The 19,630-nt window shown below is 40.9% G+C and overlaps 1 protein-coding gene across 1 annotated transcript in view; it reads left to right on the top strand.

Moving 5' to 3' along the window:
- Positions 1-19,630, top strand: part of LOC124556412 (dynein axonemal heavy chain 7-like) — a 746,268-nt gene that overhangs the window by 66,859 nt on the left and 659,779 nt on the right. The window contains exon 2 of the mRNA XM_047130371.1: positions 6,690-6,864. Coding sequence (XP_046986327.1) covers positions 6,690-6,864 — 175 coding nt within the window. The remainder of the gene's footprint in view (positions 1-6,689; positions 6,865-19,630) is intronic.

The raw sequence follows: 19,630 nt of genomic DNA, 5'->3' as shown, positions 1-19,630 counted from the left end.
TTGTAGGAGTTTTCGTGATGTCTCAGCTTGTATGCACGGAAAATCTTTCCCTATCAGAACCTGTTTACGAAAGTAGCGTAGAATAATTTCGAATGCACTCTTCCTAGTGGTCCACTCACGTGTTACCCTTCCTGCTTTCAACACATACAAACGTTCCCGCCGCTATATAGATACTCCCATATCCCAGCACAAAGGATGTCTTGTGAATAATTCGAGCATCATGATTGGTTCTTATCGAATTTACCCGCTGAATTACTGATGCCACCGGTATTGAAGCACCATCTGCCTTTTCTTTCTTTCTGTAGTCGAGACTTTCAGATGTAAAAACTATTATACACAGATCACCATATTGCACCGACAATTAAACCCTGCAAAATGCCCCTACATATCGTTAAATACGACCTTTAGCTAGGTGGGGCGTGCTGTCAACCACTGACTAACTAGAAACCTGTCATGTCTGTGAGGACATTTTCTCGGAAACTCAAAAAAATAGAGAAAACTGATATTTCCACTCATGAATACCGATGTCAGTGATGTAGCAGATTCCAAATCGTCCCTATAATTTACAAGGTCAACTAAGGTGTTTTTCATGTCTAGAGAACTGGCAAATGTGTCTTTCACATGCTAGATGCACACGCCACAATCGATCTTCTCTCAACTAAATAAAGGTGCTGATTTTCTCTCAGTATTATTTTGTATCGTAGGTAATCAGTTATTGACGAAGTATTATACTTTGTAGTATGGGGTGCGTGATAGATTCGCCTTGAACATCAGACTTACAAAGTATGTGTTTGTGTTCCGACATGTGCAAAGGAAATGACTATGTCCATTCATAAAGAAGGTACAGATTTGACGTGTAGTACTGTGATAGCAAAGGGAAAAGAATGTCAAGTCATAAGAGTGGTACTGATATTTCTATATCCTGAGCCATAGCCATCAACAGTGTGTGTTTCCATTATTCGCTCATTGTTGAATGTCGTTCAACTGAGACCGCGATCGTTAACATTTCTTTGGATGATTGATTCTATCTGTGCAGGCTCGGTTTGCAGCGCCGGTGACCTGTGCGGGATGATTCACGTTTCCCTTTAACGGAAGGAGCTCTAAGAATGGAGAGGCCTGGTAGAGAGTAGGAATGTAGATGAATTAACGTGTTGTCTTCTACGCTACCAAACAGTGAACTAATACTAATACTAATAGTGAACTAATATGTGTTGGATAGCTTTCATGATCACGTGGAAATTTGAGATTGAATATGGAGGTGCGCTTGCGCTTGACTGTTATTCCCTCCCATGTAAATTGTTCGGTTGACTGCTACTGCACATTTTACACCTTTATTTAGTTCAGAGAAGATCGATTGTGGCGTGTGCATCTAGCATGTGGAAGACACGTTCACCAGATCTCTAGACATGAGAAACACCTTAGTTGACATGGAGAATTATAGGGATGATTTGGAATCTGCTACATCACTGACATTGGTATTCACAAGTGGAAATATAAGTTATCTCTATATATCTATTTTTTTTTTAATTTCCGAGTAAATGTCTTTGCAGACGTGACAGGTTTCCAGTTAGTCAGTGGTTTACAGCACACCTCACCTGGCTACCACATTATTACGAAAATTAAAGTAATAACCGAATATTGAATGTTATTGGAGATCATTGTTTCAGTTGTGGAACTGTACATTTCTGTGAAATAATAGCAGATGAATTAATGCTCGCTTTCAGTCAGCTGCTAAAATCGCACTGACAAAAAAATGGCTCTGAGCACTATGGGACTTAACTTCTTTGGTCATCAGTCCCCTAGAACTTATAACTACCTAAACCTAACTAATCTAAGGACATCACACACATCCATGCCCGAGGCAGGACTCGAACCTGCGACCGTAGCGGTCGTGCGGTTCCAGACTGTAGCGCCTAGAACCGCTCGGCCACTTTGGCCGGCCTCGCACTGACATTTAGACATATTTTGAACGGAACAAATTAAACAGATTTACGATGAGGACTATGACAACAGACTATAATTGTCAACCTCGTTTATAATTAAGGAAAATAAATTAAATCTAGCTACACTGTAGGCTTTTACGAGTAAATCAAGCAAATTAACTAGTAGACATGTTACATCTGATAATATGAACAGAAAGAGAAAGGAAACATAAGGTGTAGTGGTGGTAAGAGGTGGGTATTATTCGAAATGATTTCTGTTTGGATAATTGTTTGAAGAAGTAGAGCATTCAAACAAATTTATTCGTCAATAAATTATCTGTAAATTAAATAACGAATAACATAGGTGTATTTTCCTTGTTTGCTTCTTGTAAAGAATTAGAATGTGTTCCTTTGTCTCAGTGCAGTTCCTGTTTGATAAATAACTTGTGAATGGTTTGCCTAGAAACGTTCCTTTGTGGCTCAGTGGCTTAAATTCCAGACTAAAAAACTTAGACTTAGTGTTCGATGCCCGGTTGGCTCTATGACTTTCTCTCTTTCTTCTTTCACCTAAGACAGTGACAATAATGTCAAGTCAAGTTGCACCATACTTTGGAGTGCGTGTTGAAATGTAGATCTTCCCCTAACTGGCTTGATAAGTCTGTTCATAGGTGAGAGGAAGTCAGGGACACACCACGATGCGTAGTAAACCGCTGCAGTGCTCAAACTATTCTTCTGTTGAGCAAAGGTTTACCTAATGTATAGGTTAACAAATGAAATATAGTAGTAGTTGTAGGCAGACGGCCTCAGCACTTTGGGCTATGATGCTCTAGGCAGTCGTAATTCTGAGCAGCCAATGTAGTCAGATAGCTGACAGTCAGTCATGTACAATCAACCGAGGGAGATAGACGTAGGATACGTTATGCGTTTTGTCTCATAACAAACGTACTTTACTATAATTATAAAATTATTTTTCCATCGTTTTGCATGCTTTATGGGCTGCGGATTATAGCTTCATTCATGTAGATACTGGAGCATACGGAAAATTTAGTGACTCATCTATTGTTATATAGTCAGTTTTACATGATAATATCGTTATTAAAAATTTATGAATATCAGAGAAAAGCTCCATATCAAACAAAGGAGTACCGATGATGTGCGTAATTGTTGAAGATAGGGCATTTGGTATATTTGAAAATTTAATGCGTCTTTATGAAGGAAGAAGTTTAACAAACTATGAAAGAGCATTTAACGACCGACTGTCTCGGACCAGGCGATTTATACAGAGTGGGGCAAATAAAAGTGGCCCGGACGAGTGGATACGATTGGACGTGCATGTATGCATACAACCACATACCGCTGAAGTGCCTTCTTTACAGCAGAGACAATAGCTTGAACTTAACACTCGTGCAGTTCAACAAGGTCAAGGTATGTAGATACTTTTTTTGGTGTAATTTACTGTAATAAACTATTATGAACCCCAAGTATTTATGTACAGCAATATCAGTAGATTCATCAAATAATGAGCTAAATGATTGATCTTTGCAATTGTGTGTTAGAACGTCAGTGAAATGCGGTGCTAATACCTTTTTTTATAACTGAGGTGCACTTATTTCGGTGCAGCTGAACTTCTTCGATATCTTTTCCATGACTGTGATTAATTACCTCTCCCAAATGGTCGCCTATATGCATATTAGTATGCATGTCTGTGAATAATGCAAGTCCTGCTTCTTCCTTTTTCCCAGTGGGCTCTGACTTAAAAAGCACTTTTGGGCTGCAAAGTTGCAATCTGCAACAATTTACTTCGCCAAAGAGTGATCAAAGATGTAAAACCAATCAATGAATGACTAATTAATTTAAAAAAAGGTTGCTTAGCTTTTTAGTTTGTAGATGCTTCTTTGACATCCCACGAGACTTCAGATCTCCATAGTGACTCCTTAAAGCTGTACCAAAAAATTTGCACTTCGCTACCTGACCCTTAGTACTTTCAGTAACTTGAAGCCAAATATTTTAAATGTGGGTCTTGAAGCCAAGAATCCTGAAACTTTTGCGTACATTGTGGTTTTGGCATAGTTATTGAAGTCGTGAAATAATGCCATACACCGAGAAACACAATTGTATAGTGCACATCACGGTCGACGACAATCGAGCTACTGTTTCTGCTCATCTGACGCGACGCATCCATTGTGGGCCAACAAGCGCTCAGTGGTTGTTCCCAGTGACAATGAAATAAGTGAGCACCCATAACTTGAAACCGGTTAGTGCACTCCCTGCACTTGCGCAAGCCGCGTTCGCTCGTGAAATAAACTACAACTATGTGCTGCTAATTACTGTTCTTTCTACAGGGAAATCCTGCATGTAGTTCAAAATATGGCTCTGAGCACTATGGGACTCAACTGCTGAGGTCATTAGTCCCCTAGAACTTAGAACTAGTTAAACCTAACTAACCTAAGGACATCACAAACATCCATGCCCGAGGCAGGATTCGAACCTGCGACCGTAGCGGTCTTGCGGTTCCAGACTGCAGCGCCTTTAACCGCACGGCCACTTCGGCCGGCCTCCTGCATGTAGTCTACGGAGTGTGAGTGTTCGTTTGATGTCACATTGTTATGACCAATGTTGTCTCCACAGCACAAGTTCAATACTTCTGAAATCAAATAAAGTAGAAATAACATATTTCGAAACATATAAATAGCTTAGTGGTTGAGAGATCGCATTTTCAGTAACTGACACAGAATTCTAATAAACCACTATGAAATCCACCAGCCACTAGAAACAATATTTCGCCACTAAAAGGAGGGTAGAAACCACCAGTTTTAGTGGAAAATCCAATACGCTGGCAACATTGGTCCTCACTGGCAGTCTCCTATTCCTCTGCACAATCTGAACGGATCCTACAACGCACCATTTCTTGTACACATCTTGAATAGCGTTGTCATGGGGAGTTTCCCACCAGGATACTTCACTTTAAGTATTTCTTTACATTTCTTGATGCAGCCTGTTTTTATATAACACTCCATAACATCATTTTTCTGTTATAATGCAGAGTGCCTCATTCGTGTAACAACTCAACGACACCAGGTTCTCACAACAATTGCCACAAGAACACACACCTACACTCAACTTTCTGATAAAATGCGGTAGCCAACTGTCGAGACATTGTTGCTACTTCATAAGCAACTCGACTAGAGATGATTAACCGGTATGTGAGGCATACCGTTTTTATGTGGGGTACCCTACACTTTAAACGCATTTTCATTAACTTACTAAAAATATTTCATTTGTTGCTAATTTCTAATAATATAAATATCAAATTAAAAAGGTTATAGAATTTTAATTTGTTCTTTGTTGAGCATCTTTTAAATATTAAGTTATAAAAATTAGATTTTTCAGGTTTTGACAGTGCCACACAAGGGTCCTAAAAGGTTGTTATCTCCTGTTACAGGCAATTCAATGAGCGCAGCTAAAATTTTAAAAACTAAAATCCATATTTTATATCACCTCAAATTCTTTTACACTGTAAAATGGTTCTCTGCCAGTCAGCTATGCGGTTTTATTTGAGAAAACTTTCAATAACTTTGATAGCAAAGAGACTGGTTGTTCATTAAAAAATTCATTAAAAAATTTGTGTTAATTCCCAGTTCTTGTTATTCCATTGCATGAGATGTCAACAGTTGTGACAGTTCTGGTTTTTTTCTGATTAGTAGCTCTGTAGGATTTGTTAGCCATCCATTTTGAATACTGAGACAGCATTTCATATATTCAGCAAGTCAGGAAAACTTGATATTTTAAAAAATTATTCAAAATTGGAACTTCATGATCTACATATCTAATTAATTGTTCTTTTAACAATGTAATTTGATATTCAGTACCAGATAATAATTATGAACTTAAAACATATCACTATGTTTTTTAAGGTCAGGAGGTGTAATAATATCCCAGTAAAATACAGGCTCTGCTGACAACTGAGCAGCAAGCAGAATCCTCATTGATATGTCGGCTTCTTCAACGTTGTTTCAACAGTCTATGGTTCACGTGAAAATGTAATGATTAATTGTCCTGGATCAATCAGAATTTTATGTATTGAGATGGACGAATTTATATTTTCTCACAGCGTCCATTGCAGCCTTACACATATTCCAAGCGCCTTCTATGTAGCTCGCGTATTAATGATCCTGGATGAAACAGAATTTTATGTGGCAATGTAGACGAATTTCTCTTTTCTCACAACTTCCAATGGAAATTTACACATATTCCAAGTGCCTTCTATCTTTTTAGCATGTAGACATACAGATTTATGAACCTTTTTACTTCTACAGAAAATTATAGACTACCTTTCCCTGCTCCATCTTTAATTATGAGTACTTTTATATTATTAGTAGAACAGAGCAGGTTTTCTATAATTTGTGCCAGTTCATCTGAATATCAGTATTCTTTTTAATTGTCAGTTTTACTGTGTGAGCTAGTTTTATTTAGTGATGAACAAGAGATGTTGACTCATTAATTTTTCTTAATCATCAAACCATTTTTAAATCTAACACTTGCAATTGGACACTTTTATGTTAAATGTGGCGTTAAACTCTAATCTTCCTTCTTGCTTTTCACATACAAAAATTAGTTCGGTTATAATAATGTATTATCCTCCTCCTGCTGAATTATTACCAACGCAAAATTACATAAGTTTGATCAGCTAATTATGCTACTCATGGGATATTTCAAAATTTATGTTTTTGAGTTACTTTAAATCATTTCAGTTAATTTGTATTTCAGGTCGCAATATGTAATGGAGCTTCACATGCGTAATGGGGTACCCATGCTCCTGGTTGGCCATTCTGGAACAGGAAAGAGTTTATATTATCAAAATCTGCTAAATAGATTATCGCAAGACAAGTACACCCCAGCATCTGTTATATTTACGTCACAAATAACAGCAAATGATGTGCAGGTATGAAAATCTTAAGTAAACTCTTAGTAATTAGTATTTATTCACATTTTCTGCAGCAGCATGAAATGATAAGTTCCCATCACAATAAGAATGGAAACAAATATCTTTAAGATAAGTACTTAAATTGATAAGGAAACCCTTTCTGATGTTGTACTGCATTTTCTGCAGCAACAAGAACTGGTAAGTTCTGATCACGATATGAATGAAAACAAATATTAAAATCACTACTTAAATTGGTCAGGAATACTTTTCTGACATTCTATTGTATTGTATTTATGATTACTGAAAGACCTGAGAAAGGGATAATGAAAAACGATACAACCAAAAATAGCACTAGCAAATTACAAGGCAGTAACAGTATTACCAAAACCTACAGAATAAAATCAAACAACAGAATCTATCAGGGCTAAACGATATGTCGAGGACAGTAGTTGTTTTCTTTGATTTAACAAAAGCATTGATTGTGTGACCCATAAAATACTTTTGCATAAGTTCTCTTCATATCTGGATAGTGTTAAGAAGAAAGTTATCCTTCAATGTCACCAAACAGGGGAAGGGGTTTGAATATGACTGGGGCCATGTAAAGTGGTAGATGCCATACAGTTCTGTACTTGGCCTGTTGCTTTTCTTGATAATCTGGCACTAAACTTGACAAATGGCTCAAAAATTTTCTCTTTACTGATGACACAAATAATACTGTAAAAAAATTGGACAGTAACATAAATGATGTAGCTAATGGGATAGTTGCTGATATCAGCACGTGGCATACAGAGAACGGATTAATGCTAAACTTCAACAAAATGCAATGCATGTAGTTTCTGATATTTAACTCCTGTAAAAGTGAAATATTCTTGGAGCAAAGTGGTCTAACGCGCATTTAAGTCGCCCATGTTAATTTCTTAGAGCTGATGTTAGGTGGAATGGTTTCTATGAACTATCACATTCAAAATCGAGTGCAACCTGAATGCTGATATCTTCACTATAAGAACGACCTCCACTATCTCTGACGCTGAAGCACAAAGGTTTGTTTACTTCGCTTACTATTTCTCAGTTATCTCATATAGTTTCACATTTTGGGACAAGAATGTCCACTGACCGAGAATATCCTTAAATCAACAAAGGGTGGTCAGACTGACTTGCGGTGCCATTTTTTTAACTTCCTGTAAGCTGTTGCTCGGGTATCTCGGAATTTTAACTCTGACATCACAGTGCATATATTACATCATGGGATTTGTTATTTACTACATTGTCTCCTTCAGAAGAAACTACAACGTTAATTTAGTGAACACCAGACAGATATATGATATGCACTTGGATAGCACTTCCAGTATAACTGATAAATTGAGTTACAAACCCCAAGTATTCAATCCAAGGTAAAAGATTTCCTCGTAATACACTCCTTTTATTCTGTAAAGGCGTTCCTCGTAGTAGTTGAGAAATTTCCACTGTAATGTGATGTGTTATTTATTCATATACGCCTCACCATTTATTTTTTGTTAATTCTTTAATTCTTTTGTTTCTAAATTTTAAATGAGAGTTTTGTAAACTGTGTACTGACTTTTACTATGACCAAGTAGCTCTGGGTCAAATGGCACCATGGAATGTGATAGATAAATAAAAATAAAATGAAAAATGGGTATTATTGCAAGACATAAAATTTCCAAACAGGTATAAAAGCATGTTGTTCATACACGTATGTAGCAGGATTGTTTACAGACACAAGTTGTAAAGAGCCGAAAAACAGTGAATTAGGCTACAAATGTTTCTAATGTAAGATTCTTGAATCAGAGCCTGCCAGAAATACGAAATCTCAATGAAATTCTGTGATGCAGAACAGTTATTAGAAACATTTGTAACATAATTCACTGTTTCTCGGCTCTTTCCAACTTAACAATCCTGCTACATATGTGTATGAACAATCATGATTTTCTAGCTGTTTGGAAATTTTAGACAGGAAGCTGAGTATAGTGATGCGTACAATGAGGCAGATATAAATTCTACTCAGATATTTGAAATCCGTCTTTACAACTACTAAAAAATGTGTAGGCCCTCTCCAGGCGGGAGTTGGAATTGATACTGTTCAAAAATCATGAGAGTGCGTCTGATCACGGCTTAAAAAAATATAGTATTGTTTGCCACTTATGATAGGAATCAACCTATGGCGGCAAACATTTTTGATGCCTCTTCTCGAGCCAGAAAAAACCGAACGTGCCGCAGTAGCTATAGATGCATCGCCTTAGCAAGCCGTGTAGAAAGTAACTTGAGCTAATGGTTAACTTTCGCATGGTCTGGACACTGGAGACCAAGCAGTTCCTTACCCACTGTCAGATGTGGGTTCAGAGGTATCGATGGAGGCGGCGATACAGCGGGCTTTCTTACGTCGAAAGCTTTACTCAGGGATATTTTTGGATGTACATGTGGTATACAACGCTACCAGGAGGCACAATATCCTAAGATAGCCCCATCAGTGGGTCTTCGGCCTCCATTTTCCCATATTCATTTGGTACTCCTTATTACGACCTTTTCTTTTCCTTTTTTTTAAAAAAAGAAAGGAGTGAGTTAGTGAAGTGGTGATCGCTGGTTATCAGAACGATAATTGTATGCCTCGCAAAAATGTGTAAGGTATTACCATCTTTTACTGTCCATGAAAAGTATTGTGTCCACAATGAGGGATTCCCTACAATTCCCCTCATTTATGAACGATTTTTCTATCTTTTGTTCCTCCTCCAACCCTGCAAAAGCAATTCGTCCATTATAATTCACAGTTAACAGGTTGAGGGAGTGGGCTACAAGAAGAGATTCTAAATATTCTACTGATAGGTTTGTGTGTATTGATTTTAACCATTTTCACCCTACTTTCAATTTACTTGGTTTCCAAATGAGAGACATTATTCTACACTTTAAAGCTGCAGTGAACTTTATTCAGAACTGCCGTGGTTACTGTACCTAAGGAAACTGAAGGCAAGAATCCTCAAGGCGCTTAAAACCTAAACCGCAGATCTGGGAAAGCAGACAGGGATTTCGTGAGGTCCTGACAGTAGTGGGTGTGTGGACATTCAAGTTTAGTCTGCATTGTAGCCCAACTCCTTGCCCTCTGTATTCCTCCCTACCCTATGACATCATAGATGATGTTTCAGATTCGTACAGATTTCTTCCATTCTCCACACCCCTGGCATAGGCTGTAGGGAAATTCAAAATATTGCCAGAAATCCAAAACTGCCCAGTAGTGCCCACTCCTATGACAGCACTTTGGAAGTAGCGCAGTTAACTTAAGTGTAAAATCGCAAGAAACTCATAAAATCTAAGGCGATGCACTGTCCTACTGTAGAGAAATTTTTAAAATGTGGAACAGAAGTGCAGCCTGGTGATGTCATGATCCGATATAGAGGACTTGGGAATAAGGGTGCAGCCATATGATGTCACAACGAAAAGTAGAGTGCTTTTGAAATAACAATGCACCTTTATGATGTCACAAATCAAGATGGAGGACGTTGGAATACAGGCACAGCGCTATGATGCCACAATCCAAGATGGATGATCTGGGAATATGGGTGCAGGCCTACGACTTCAAAATCCATTGTGATTGACCTGAGGCATATAGCAACAGCTTGCAAGGTGGCCATTTCACCTGTGCTAAGCGCTGTGACCTATGAAAGTTGGGCACACAATTTGAAAATTTTTTTTTTGAAATTTTATTCCAGCTGCTGTCAGGCTGCAGAACTCGCTTGGCCCAATGTGCCACTGGGCAATGCTATTGAAATTACATCAAAAAACTGGCCAGGCGGTTTGGTGACACCACCCACAGGCAAAGTACATAGAACAGCTAACACTGCAACACATTGGCACCAAGGGTGAGGTAATATCTTGTAATGCAGAGCACTTTCATGCAGACAAAACCTCACATGTTGCCAATATGACTGTGCCTAACAACCCGTGCTCGATGCAGAGCCCTGGACAAGCCTGGAATAGCTGATGGGGCAAGTAATGTGGAGCAAATCCACTCGTCCCCCATTAAGACTACATCAGAAGCGTGTGTGTGTATGAGTGTGTGTGTGTGTGTGTGTGTGTGTGTGTGTAATTGTGCGTGTGTGTTGGTGCTTATGGGCGCTCAACACCGAGTTTATCAACGCCCAGACACACGTTAAAAGAAACGAATGTGGAGAAAATAAGTAAAATGTGGTCATACATGCGAAGATAACGGTAAAAGACTAAAGATGATATACAAGAGGCTAAAACGTGAGTAAATCAAGAAAGGAACTAAAAGAACGCCACAGTAAATTGTCATTGGCTGGCCACTTATGTAAAATATGGGCGAGCCAGTCATCCTGTGAACAAATTAAAACACTCTCCCTAAAATCTTAGTAAAAACATTGGACAATTCATAAAACTTTGAAACTCTAACTACATTCGGTTGATTATTACCTAAAAGAGATGGCAGATACGCCGGCAAGTCAGCCACGGCCCGCTGGTTAGAAAATAAAACGCAGTCCAATAAAACGTGTCGCACAGCGATCTGTAGGCCACAAGCACCACACATTTTAGCGTCCTCTCGCCGGAGCAAGAAGCCATGCTCTTAGGGCTGCAGCCTATGCAAAGACAATTGAGGAGAACCTCATCCCGTCTACGTGGCTGGAAGGAAGTACGCCACGCCTGCGTTGTGGTCTTCACTAAATGAAGCTTATTATTGGTCACTTCCAGCCACTTATGCTCCCACCAACGCAAGATGCTTGAGCTCAACAGCGAGGTGATTGCATGCAAGGGGATGGCACACTGAAATACATCAGAAGTGTTGCTATAAATGTATAAATAATGGAGATTGGAGGCTCAGGGTACTCAGCTGTGCTGCCATTCCATCCACATCTCGAACCAGGGAGAATGATGGTCTGTTGAGTTTCAGAGAAACAGTGACTATCACTTCGGTGATGAAGATCTGCTGTCTGCCTGTCTGCTGTGAAACTTGTCAAGTACCAGGCTGAGGTACTCCACACCTGTAGCATAGCAGGTGCTAAACTCAGGAACTTCAACAATGTAAGTAGGTGGTATGTGCCAGTCTCAGCCCTCTGATGGACTCTAAACAGTCTACAACTTAGCCTAGGGATTGTGCACCCTGACGGCCTCTTAGCCACTTGCACGTCAGTGGTCATTGTCTTGGCCAACCTCTTGTGGGTGACTAGTGCCATTGCTTCTCAGCATTGAATACAGTATCTAATATTAGTTATCGCCCCCAAGTGCATGACAAGGGGACCATAGGTGAGTGCATGGGTTCACAGCCAGCCAAACTCTGGGGGCCCTGAGCAGGCCACCCTCATTTCTTCGCCTGCTTGCCGGCCACACAGCTCCATGGCAGCAGCTGTCCATGACCTAGGCCAATGGACGCCACAGGCGCCATCGACATCAGCAAATTTTGCAACTAGCTGTGCCTACATGTGCGCTGGGTGGCCTAGACATCCATCACACTATACATTGCCACTGGATATAAACACTTGTTAATGCTACTATTTCACTGCATACCCCAGCATAAATTGGCACTCTTTCCCGCCATTTCTCTCACGCACCCTGACGCATAGCGGAGCTGAGCAGGCTGGGTCACAACCCTTGGTGTCAGTAAGTGGTCATTATACACTGATAAGCAAAAGCAATATGACCGCTGCCCACCACGACGTTGGATGCCGCCTGGTGATGCTGCGGGCACGTGATGCGGTAAAAAATATGCAGGTGGGGCAGACACGGATGAGGGATCACCCTGGCTAATATACGGTCTGAAAATGGGGAAATCCATTAAGATAAACCACTTTGACGAAGGGCAGATATTACTACACAGAGCCTGTGAACGAGTGTCTGGAAAACGGCGAAGCTGGTGGAATGTTCACGTGCTACTGTCGTGGCCATCTACAGAAAGAGATAGGACAGTGAAACTACCATTATGAGCTAAATGGTTGGACTCGACGATTCTTCACAGAACATGGGGTTCAGATGCTTGTGTGCTCTGTAAAGTAGGATAGATGATGATCTATGGCATCTCTACCAAAAAAGCACAATGCTGGTGCACGCACAAGTGTTTTGGGGCAACCGTTCATTGCACATTGTTGAGCATGGAGCTCTGCAGCAGACCATCCCTTCATGTTCACATGTTGACACAACGACATAATTACGATTGCAGCGGGCACAGGACCATCGGTATTCGACCGTCGATCGATGGAAACGTCTTGACTCTTTTTGTGAATCACATTTTTGCTATACTACGTCGATCGACGTCTCCACAAATGCCGTCATCGAGGTGGATAGCGACTAGAAACGTGCTGCGCGCCACTTATGCCGGCTCATGGAAGCAGCATTATGCTGTGGGAGACATTCTCATGCACTTGCATGGGGTCTGTGGTAGTAATCGAAGACACGCTGACAGCTGCAAATCACCTGCATCCCTTCATGCTTGCTGTCTTGCACAATGGCGATGTCATCTTTCAGCAGTGTAATTTCCGTATCTCGGAATCATAACCATGCCACAGTGGTTTGAGGAGCATTATGGTGGACTCATATTGATGTCTCGGTTACCAAATGGTGCTATGAAACCCATCTCGGTCGCTATTGAACTCCATCATCGCGTACGCAAATCAGCGGTTCATTACTTAGGCGAATTACACGACCTGTGTGTAGACATCCAATGGCACGTACCTTCACAAACCTACCAACAAACTGTTGGATTCCTGATACGTAAAATCAGTGCTGTATTTCATTCCAAAGACGGACAAACAAGCCATAAGCTGGTGGTCATAATGTTTTGGCTCATCGGTGTACTTCCCAACATTACAGGTTGTGCGAGGTTTGTTAGTCCAATGTCTAAATGCTACGGTTTGGTGGGAGAAGTCATTGTTGTGTGACTCTCGTAACCCACACACAAGTTTAGCAATCCTGTGGGGCACGAGTTGCCACTCATTAACGCTGTAGCAGCCACATTTTGTGTGTGTCGACGTGTTGGTCATTTGGCTCGCGATTTTTCGGAGTGTAAATGGGCGATGATACGCCGAAAAAGTTAATTTGTAGTGTTTCCTTTTAGTATTTGGTTGCATTAGTTGCTTATTTGTATTCCTGGGTATTAAGTACAATATGAGAATGTATTCAAAATGGTAGACTCAAACGCTGCTACTACTACAGACTCTGTTACTGCTCTAACAGAGCAGTTGTGGGTGTTAACAGATGAAAATTGTCCCTAAAAGCAGGAGCACGAGGAACTTCGTAGATTTGATGCTTTGGAAAGCCATTCAGTTTCAGTCACAGTCTCAGTCTAGGGAAAATAAGGCCAAGTTCATCCGGTTATACCGTAGTTTATCAATCCCCATTCGCTTAGATATATGTATTTTTACCATTTTTCTAGTTACATATCGACTTGTCACGTCGTATAAACATCTTTCGTTCTGAGTGAGCTTGATACATATCTGGTTTATGTAAATTCACTCATCTGATTAATAGAATGGGGACTTCGCTATGAGAAAGGCAGCTTACTGCTTGTTTTTATTATTTTCTGCTCATTTTTGTGATATGTCTTAACAGGATAGTGTGTAACATTACTTTGTGTAAGTCCTACTCACAGACGGGAAAATGTGTTTTTGATTTTTTTGGAATATTTTAATAGAATGTATGTGTGAGCTACTGTTAATTTAAACTGATGAGAATTTTGAATCTTACACCAATTTTCCATTCGAGCTGAAGTCTGCTTTTTACCTTTTCGGATTTCCCCACAATTAATACTTAAGTCATATGGCCTGTAACTGCACCACCATCATAAACTGCATACCAGCAGTGGGAATCGGAACTACAACCCTGCACTTCATGTTCAGCAGCCGAATCACATGGTGTGTCTGTGTGGTTCTCTCCAGTGCGACGAGGTAGCTAGTGATTGTGATTGTGACTGTGGCTGTGGCGGCACCAGCAGCACAGAGCCTTATCGGCGGTGAACTCATGATCTGTGTGTCCAGAGACCATGGAGGAGACGCCGCTAGCGTGATATTTCTTTAAATAAAGATTTAGGTATTCGTATTCTGTTCCTACTTCACAGCATAAGTTAGCTGACAACTATGGTGGAAAGTGATGATTGAATCATAATAGAAGTTGGGTGGAGGTAAAAAAATGGTTCAAATGGCTCTGAGTACTATGGGACTTATCTGCTGAGGTCATCAGTCCCCTAGAACTTAGAACTACTTAAACTTAACTAACCGAAGGACATCACACACATCCATACCCGAGGCAGGATTCGAACCTGTGACCGTAGCGGTCGCGCAGTTCCAGACTGTAGCGCCTAGAGCCGCTCGGCCACACCGGCCGGCGGGTGGAGGTAATTTATTAATCTATAGCATTAGAGGGATGGGAAAACATTTAAAACTAAGACAATTGGACTCAAACTCAGGAAACGATAATGTCACAGGAATAGCGAAAACGAACGATTCTTTGAATTTCTAACCATTTTAAACTTATGTAGCGACCTGTCCTACTCAGGACCGCTGCACGTCAGGATGGGTGAGAGAAATAGCGTTGGAGAGATTTACAACGAGGCACACAGTGAGACAATGGGTCCAGCAGTAATATACAGTGCGATGGCCATCCTCTAGGCCCATAAGGTGTGTGAAAATGCAGCTGGTTGTGCAATGATCTGATGCCAATGCGCCTGTGACGTCTGTTGCCCTAGCTCACGGGTGGCTGCGACCGCAAAGCTGTGTATCCTACAAGGAGGCGAAGAATCAGGTGTGGCCCACTCAGGGACTCTGGAGTTTAGCTGGCTATGCACCCATGTACTTACTTGTGATCCCCTGTCATGCTTCTTGGGTGTGATAACTGCGAGGGCATCTCTTCCTGGGCTGGACTGTAGAAAGCTTGCAGTCCATTAACCGAAGCCTCTTAATAGTGTGGAGGTTGGCACATACCAGCTACTCACATTGTTGAAGTTTCCAAGTACAGCAACTACTATGATACGGGTGTGGAGTGCTTCAGCCTGGAACTTGACATGTTGATCAGTATACAGCCAGCCAGCAGATCTGCATCACCATTGTGTTAGTCGTGGTTTCTCTGAAACTCAACAGATCGTCATTCTCTCCAGTTCAAGATGCAGACAGAATGGCGGCATGACTAAACACTGAGTCTCTAGGCTCGATTGTTTACACACTTACTGCTACGCTCTTGAAGTAGTATTACTGGAGGGTTGAGTGAATTTGTACCTCGTCACTCATCCAGTCAGTTGTTTCTGGCTCACTCCAAGGCTCTGCATCGAGCACTGATTACTAGGCATGGCTATATTTGCTACGTGTGAGTACTCAGCAGCACTCAAGTGCTCTGAATCACAAGATGTTACTTCACTCTTGGTGACACTGTGTTGCACTGTTAGTTGTTCTATGCACTTCGCCCGCGGGTGATGTTGTAAACCTGGCCAATCAGTGCGTTTGACGTTATGTCAGCAGTACTGCTCAGTGGCCTGCTTAATTAGAACATCTGTCTGAGCTGACCTCTACTGCCTGCCAGTGGCTGGAATAAAATTTCAAAACATTTTACGATAGGCGGGCGGAACTTTTTTGGAACGTAGTGCGCCTCCCCTCCTTCGAAAGATTTTCTCCAAACTTTGAAGAGCAGCCTTTTAGGACAATTACTCTTAACCCCGAAATTCTATACTGTGCTGCTGGCAACGTCCAGCTTTAGCAACGAGCTGTTTCTCCCTTATCTACTAATAACATGAGCTTATCTTAAAGTGCGGTTTTCAGAACATTATTACAAAGCAATCCTTCACGTAATGCCTTAAATGAAGTGTTTTTTCTTCCAGTAAGTTTCCCCAGCCAAAGCCGGATAGCCATTTGACTGGCAACTGATGCATTTGTGTCCCTGTGAGTTCTGTATGTCTGCGTTTATTAGAGAAATAAAATATGCAAATACCTAGTACAAACACGCCACAACTGCTAACTGAAATGCTTATCGATATAAACTTGTGCTGACGATTTTCTTGAAAATTTTGAACATGTAACATCTGCTCCATTGATATTTTCCTCTGCTGTGATTCGATAAATTTGTCTAATGAATGCAGAAGTTCAGAGTTGAGGGTGGCATTAATGTAAGTTACATTTTGAGTGGGCAGTGCCCTTAGTGACACTTCCGGATAATACAACGTATTCCACATCAGTTCACACTCATGTCGAATACGTTGTATTATCAGGCGTATCAGTAGACGTAGCTAGAAGGCGGAAATCCGTCTTGCTATCTAACAAACCACCATTAATGGCAACACTATTCCCCTGCAACTATAATTTTCTGAACCCCTGATGTTTCCCTTTTACGTAGCATTTTGTCAACACAGTTTCTGGCGCGAATACTGAGTACAGCCAGTACATCCCTGCCTTTTGGAAGGAATACCGTGTAGGCAAGATTTCCTTTTCGCAACTGGCGTCACTCGTTTCCCCCTAAAACCTACTCGCCTCATATGCTAGCATATCAGTCTGCACCGGTCTGTCTGGACAGACAATAACACTCTCTTGAGTGCATTCTTCTAAATCCGCTAACGAGCTAATCAGCTTCTTTATTGTATGATATCAACAATACCTCCTGTGTCTTTAATCCTAGCCATATGGAAAAACAATGTCAAATTACCTTCTGTCGCTTCTCCTATGTATCTTAATTCTGATGGGGACTGTTTCTCCACGAGACGCAATTCTACAATAAGCTTCTGTGGTGGAATCATCACCAGACTGAGCTGTCCATTTACCGCATGTTGCTTTGCTTCCTGCAACACTATCACCTCAGTCTATGAGTCACCGAGCTGATCTGCCAGTGCATGGGGTAATCTTGCAATGACCAGTTTGTTCTCAAGTAAACTTAACTGCCTCGTATCCATTTCGCTGTTCAGCACCTTCTTCGTTTCACTGGTATACCACGTTATCTCCACTGCTAACTGTCATAGTATCCTCGCACTGTTCAGTACTCCCTGCTCCAAACTAGACAATCGTGTTGCGTGCCATTCCATGACACCTTATGTAGAGCTTGCCATTTGCTGGACCTTACCAAGTGTATGATCTAATTTCTGAGCTTTCTCATCATCCGCTGGCTCAAACACCATATTTCGTAATATTAGTCTCAGATTAAACCAGTTACAGCCCATGGTACAGTACTCAACATCTGTGACAACTGCGCCCATAACTTACAATAGGTAAACTTTAATTCATGGTACACCTCTTGTACTTCCCTAAAAGTAACACTTCCTGCGCCTCTTTATATAGTTTCGAAAAAACATCTTCCTATCCCCAAATTTCATTCCTAATTTCCCAAATATCTGTTGTTGATTTTAATGTTTGTTAAATAACTCGCAAGCAATATCTCTGACTGCTTAGAGAACAACACAGCTGAATCCAGCGGCTGATCGAAAATTAAGTGTTCTGCTCTACCCTGACGAAGCATGTCCAAACCACGACCATTCCCATCACTCACGATGTCTCTAAGAACTTGCCACCTAAGGAAAGGAATCGTCCATCATCCCTTTCCTTTTTTCGAAACGAGTAACTAACGACAAGTAGAAAACAAAAAATCAACACAAAAACGTGGCAATAATCCTACAAAAATAAAAGAAAAGTGCATGTAGAAATGAATAACAAAACAACACTAAATCCATCCGAACACAACACAATATAAAATACAGGGTGATCAAAAAGTCAGTATAAATTTGAAAACTTAATAAACCACGGAATAATGTAGATAGAGAGGTAAAAATTGACACACATGCTTGGAATAACATGGGGTTTTATTAGAACAAAAAAAAAAAAAAAAAAGAAAAACAAAGTTCACAAAATGTCCGACAGATGGCGCTGGACAGCAAAACTGCTACCGTGTCGGGTGAGAGGTACGCCAATATGTTACAGAATCGCATCATCCCCAGCCTGGCTGATAAACACCTGCTGGAACGTACGATGTTTATTCAGGATGGCGCTCCACCCCATATTGCTAGACGCGTGAAAGATCTCTTGCGCGCGTCGTTTGGTGATGATCGTGTGCTCAGCCGCCACTTTCGTAATGCTTGGCCTCCCAGGCCCCCAGACCTCAGTCCGTGCGATTATTGGCTTTGGGGCTACCTGAAGTCGCAAGTGTATCGTGATCGACCGACATCTCTAGGGATGCTGAAAGACAGGCGCAGCAGTCATGGACTGTGCGGCTGGTCCCGGCGGAGGTTCGAGTCCTCCCTCGGGCATGTGTGTGTGTGTGTGTGTGTGTGTGTGTGTTTGTCCTTAGAATAATTTAGGTTACGTAGTGTGTAAGCTTAGGGACTGATGACTTTAGCAGTTAAGTCCCGTAAGATTTCACAGACATTTGGACATTTTGCTGAAAGACAACATCCGACGCCAACGCCTCACCATAACTCCGGACATGCTTTACAGTGCTGTTCACAATATTATTCCTCGACTACAGCTATTGGTGACGAATGATGGTGGACATATCGAGCATTTCCTGTAAAGAACATCATCTTAGCTTTGTCTTACTTTATTATGCTAATTATTGCTATTCTGATCATATGAAGCGCCATCTATAGGACATTTTTTAAACGTTTGTATTTTTTTTTTGGTTCTAATAACACCCCATGTCATTCCAAGCATGTGTGTCAATTTGTACCTCTCTATCTACATTATTCCGTGATTTATCCAGTTTTCAAATTTATACTGACTATTTGATCACCCGGTATATCCATAAACGGGAAATATCAAGAATAAATCTAACATCACACAAACCGTCGCAAAGAATTCAACATTAT

This window comes from Schistocerca americana, chromosome X (assembly GCF_021461395.2).
Source record: "Schistocerca americana isolate TAMUIC-IGC-003095 chromosome X, iqSchAmer2.1, whole genome shotgun sequence".
Lineage (NCBI taxonomy): Eukaryota > Metazoa > Arthropoda > Insecta > Orthoptera > Acrididae > Schistocerca > Schistocerca americana.
Note: the sequence above shows the minus strand (reverse complement) of the source record. Positions and strands in the feature narration are given on the sequence as shown.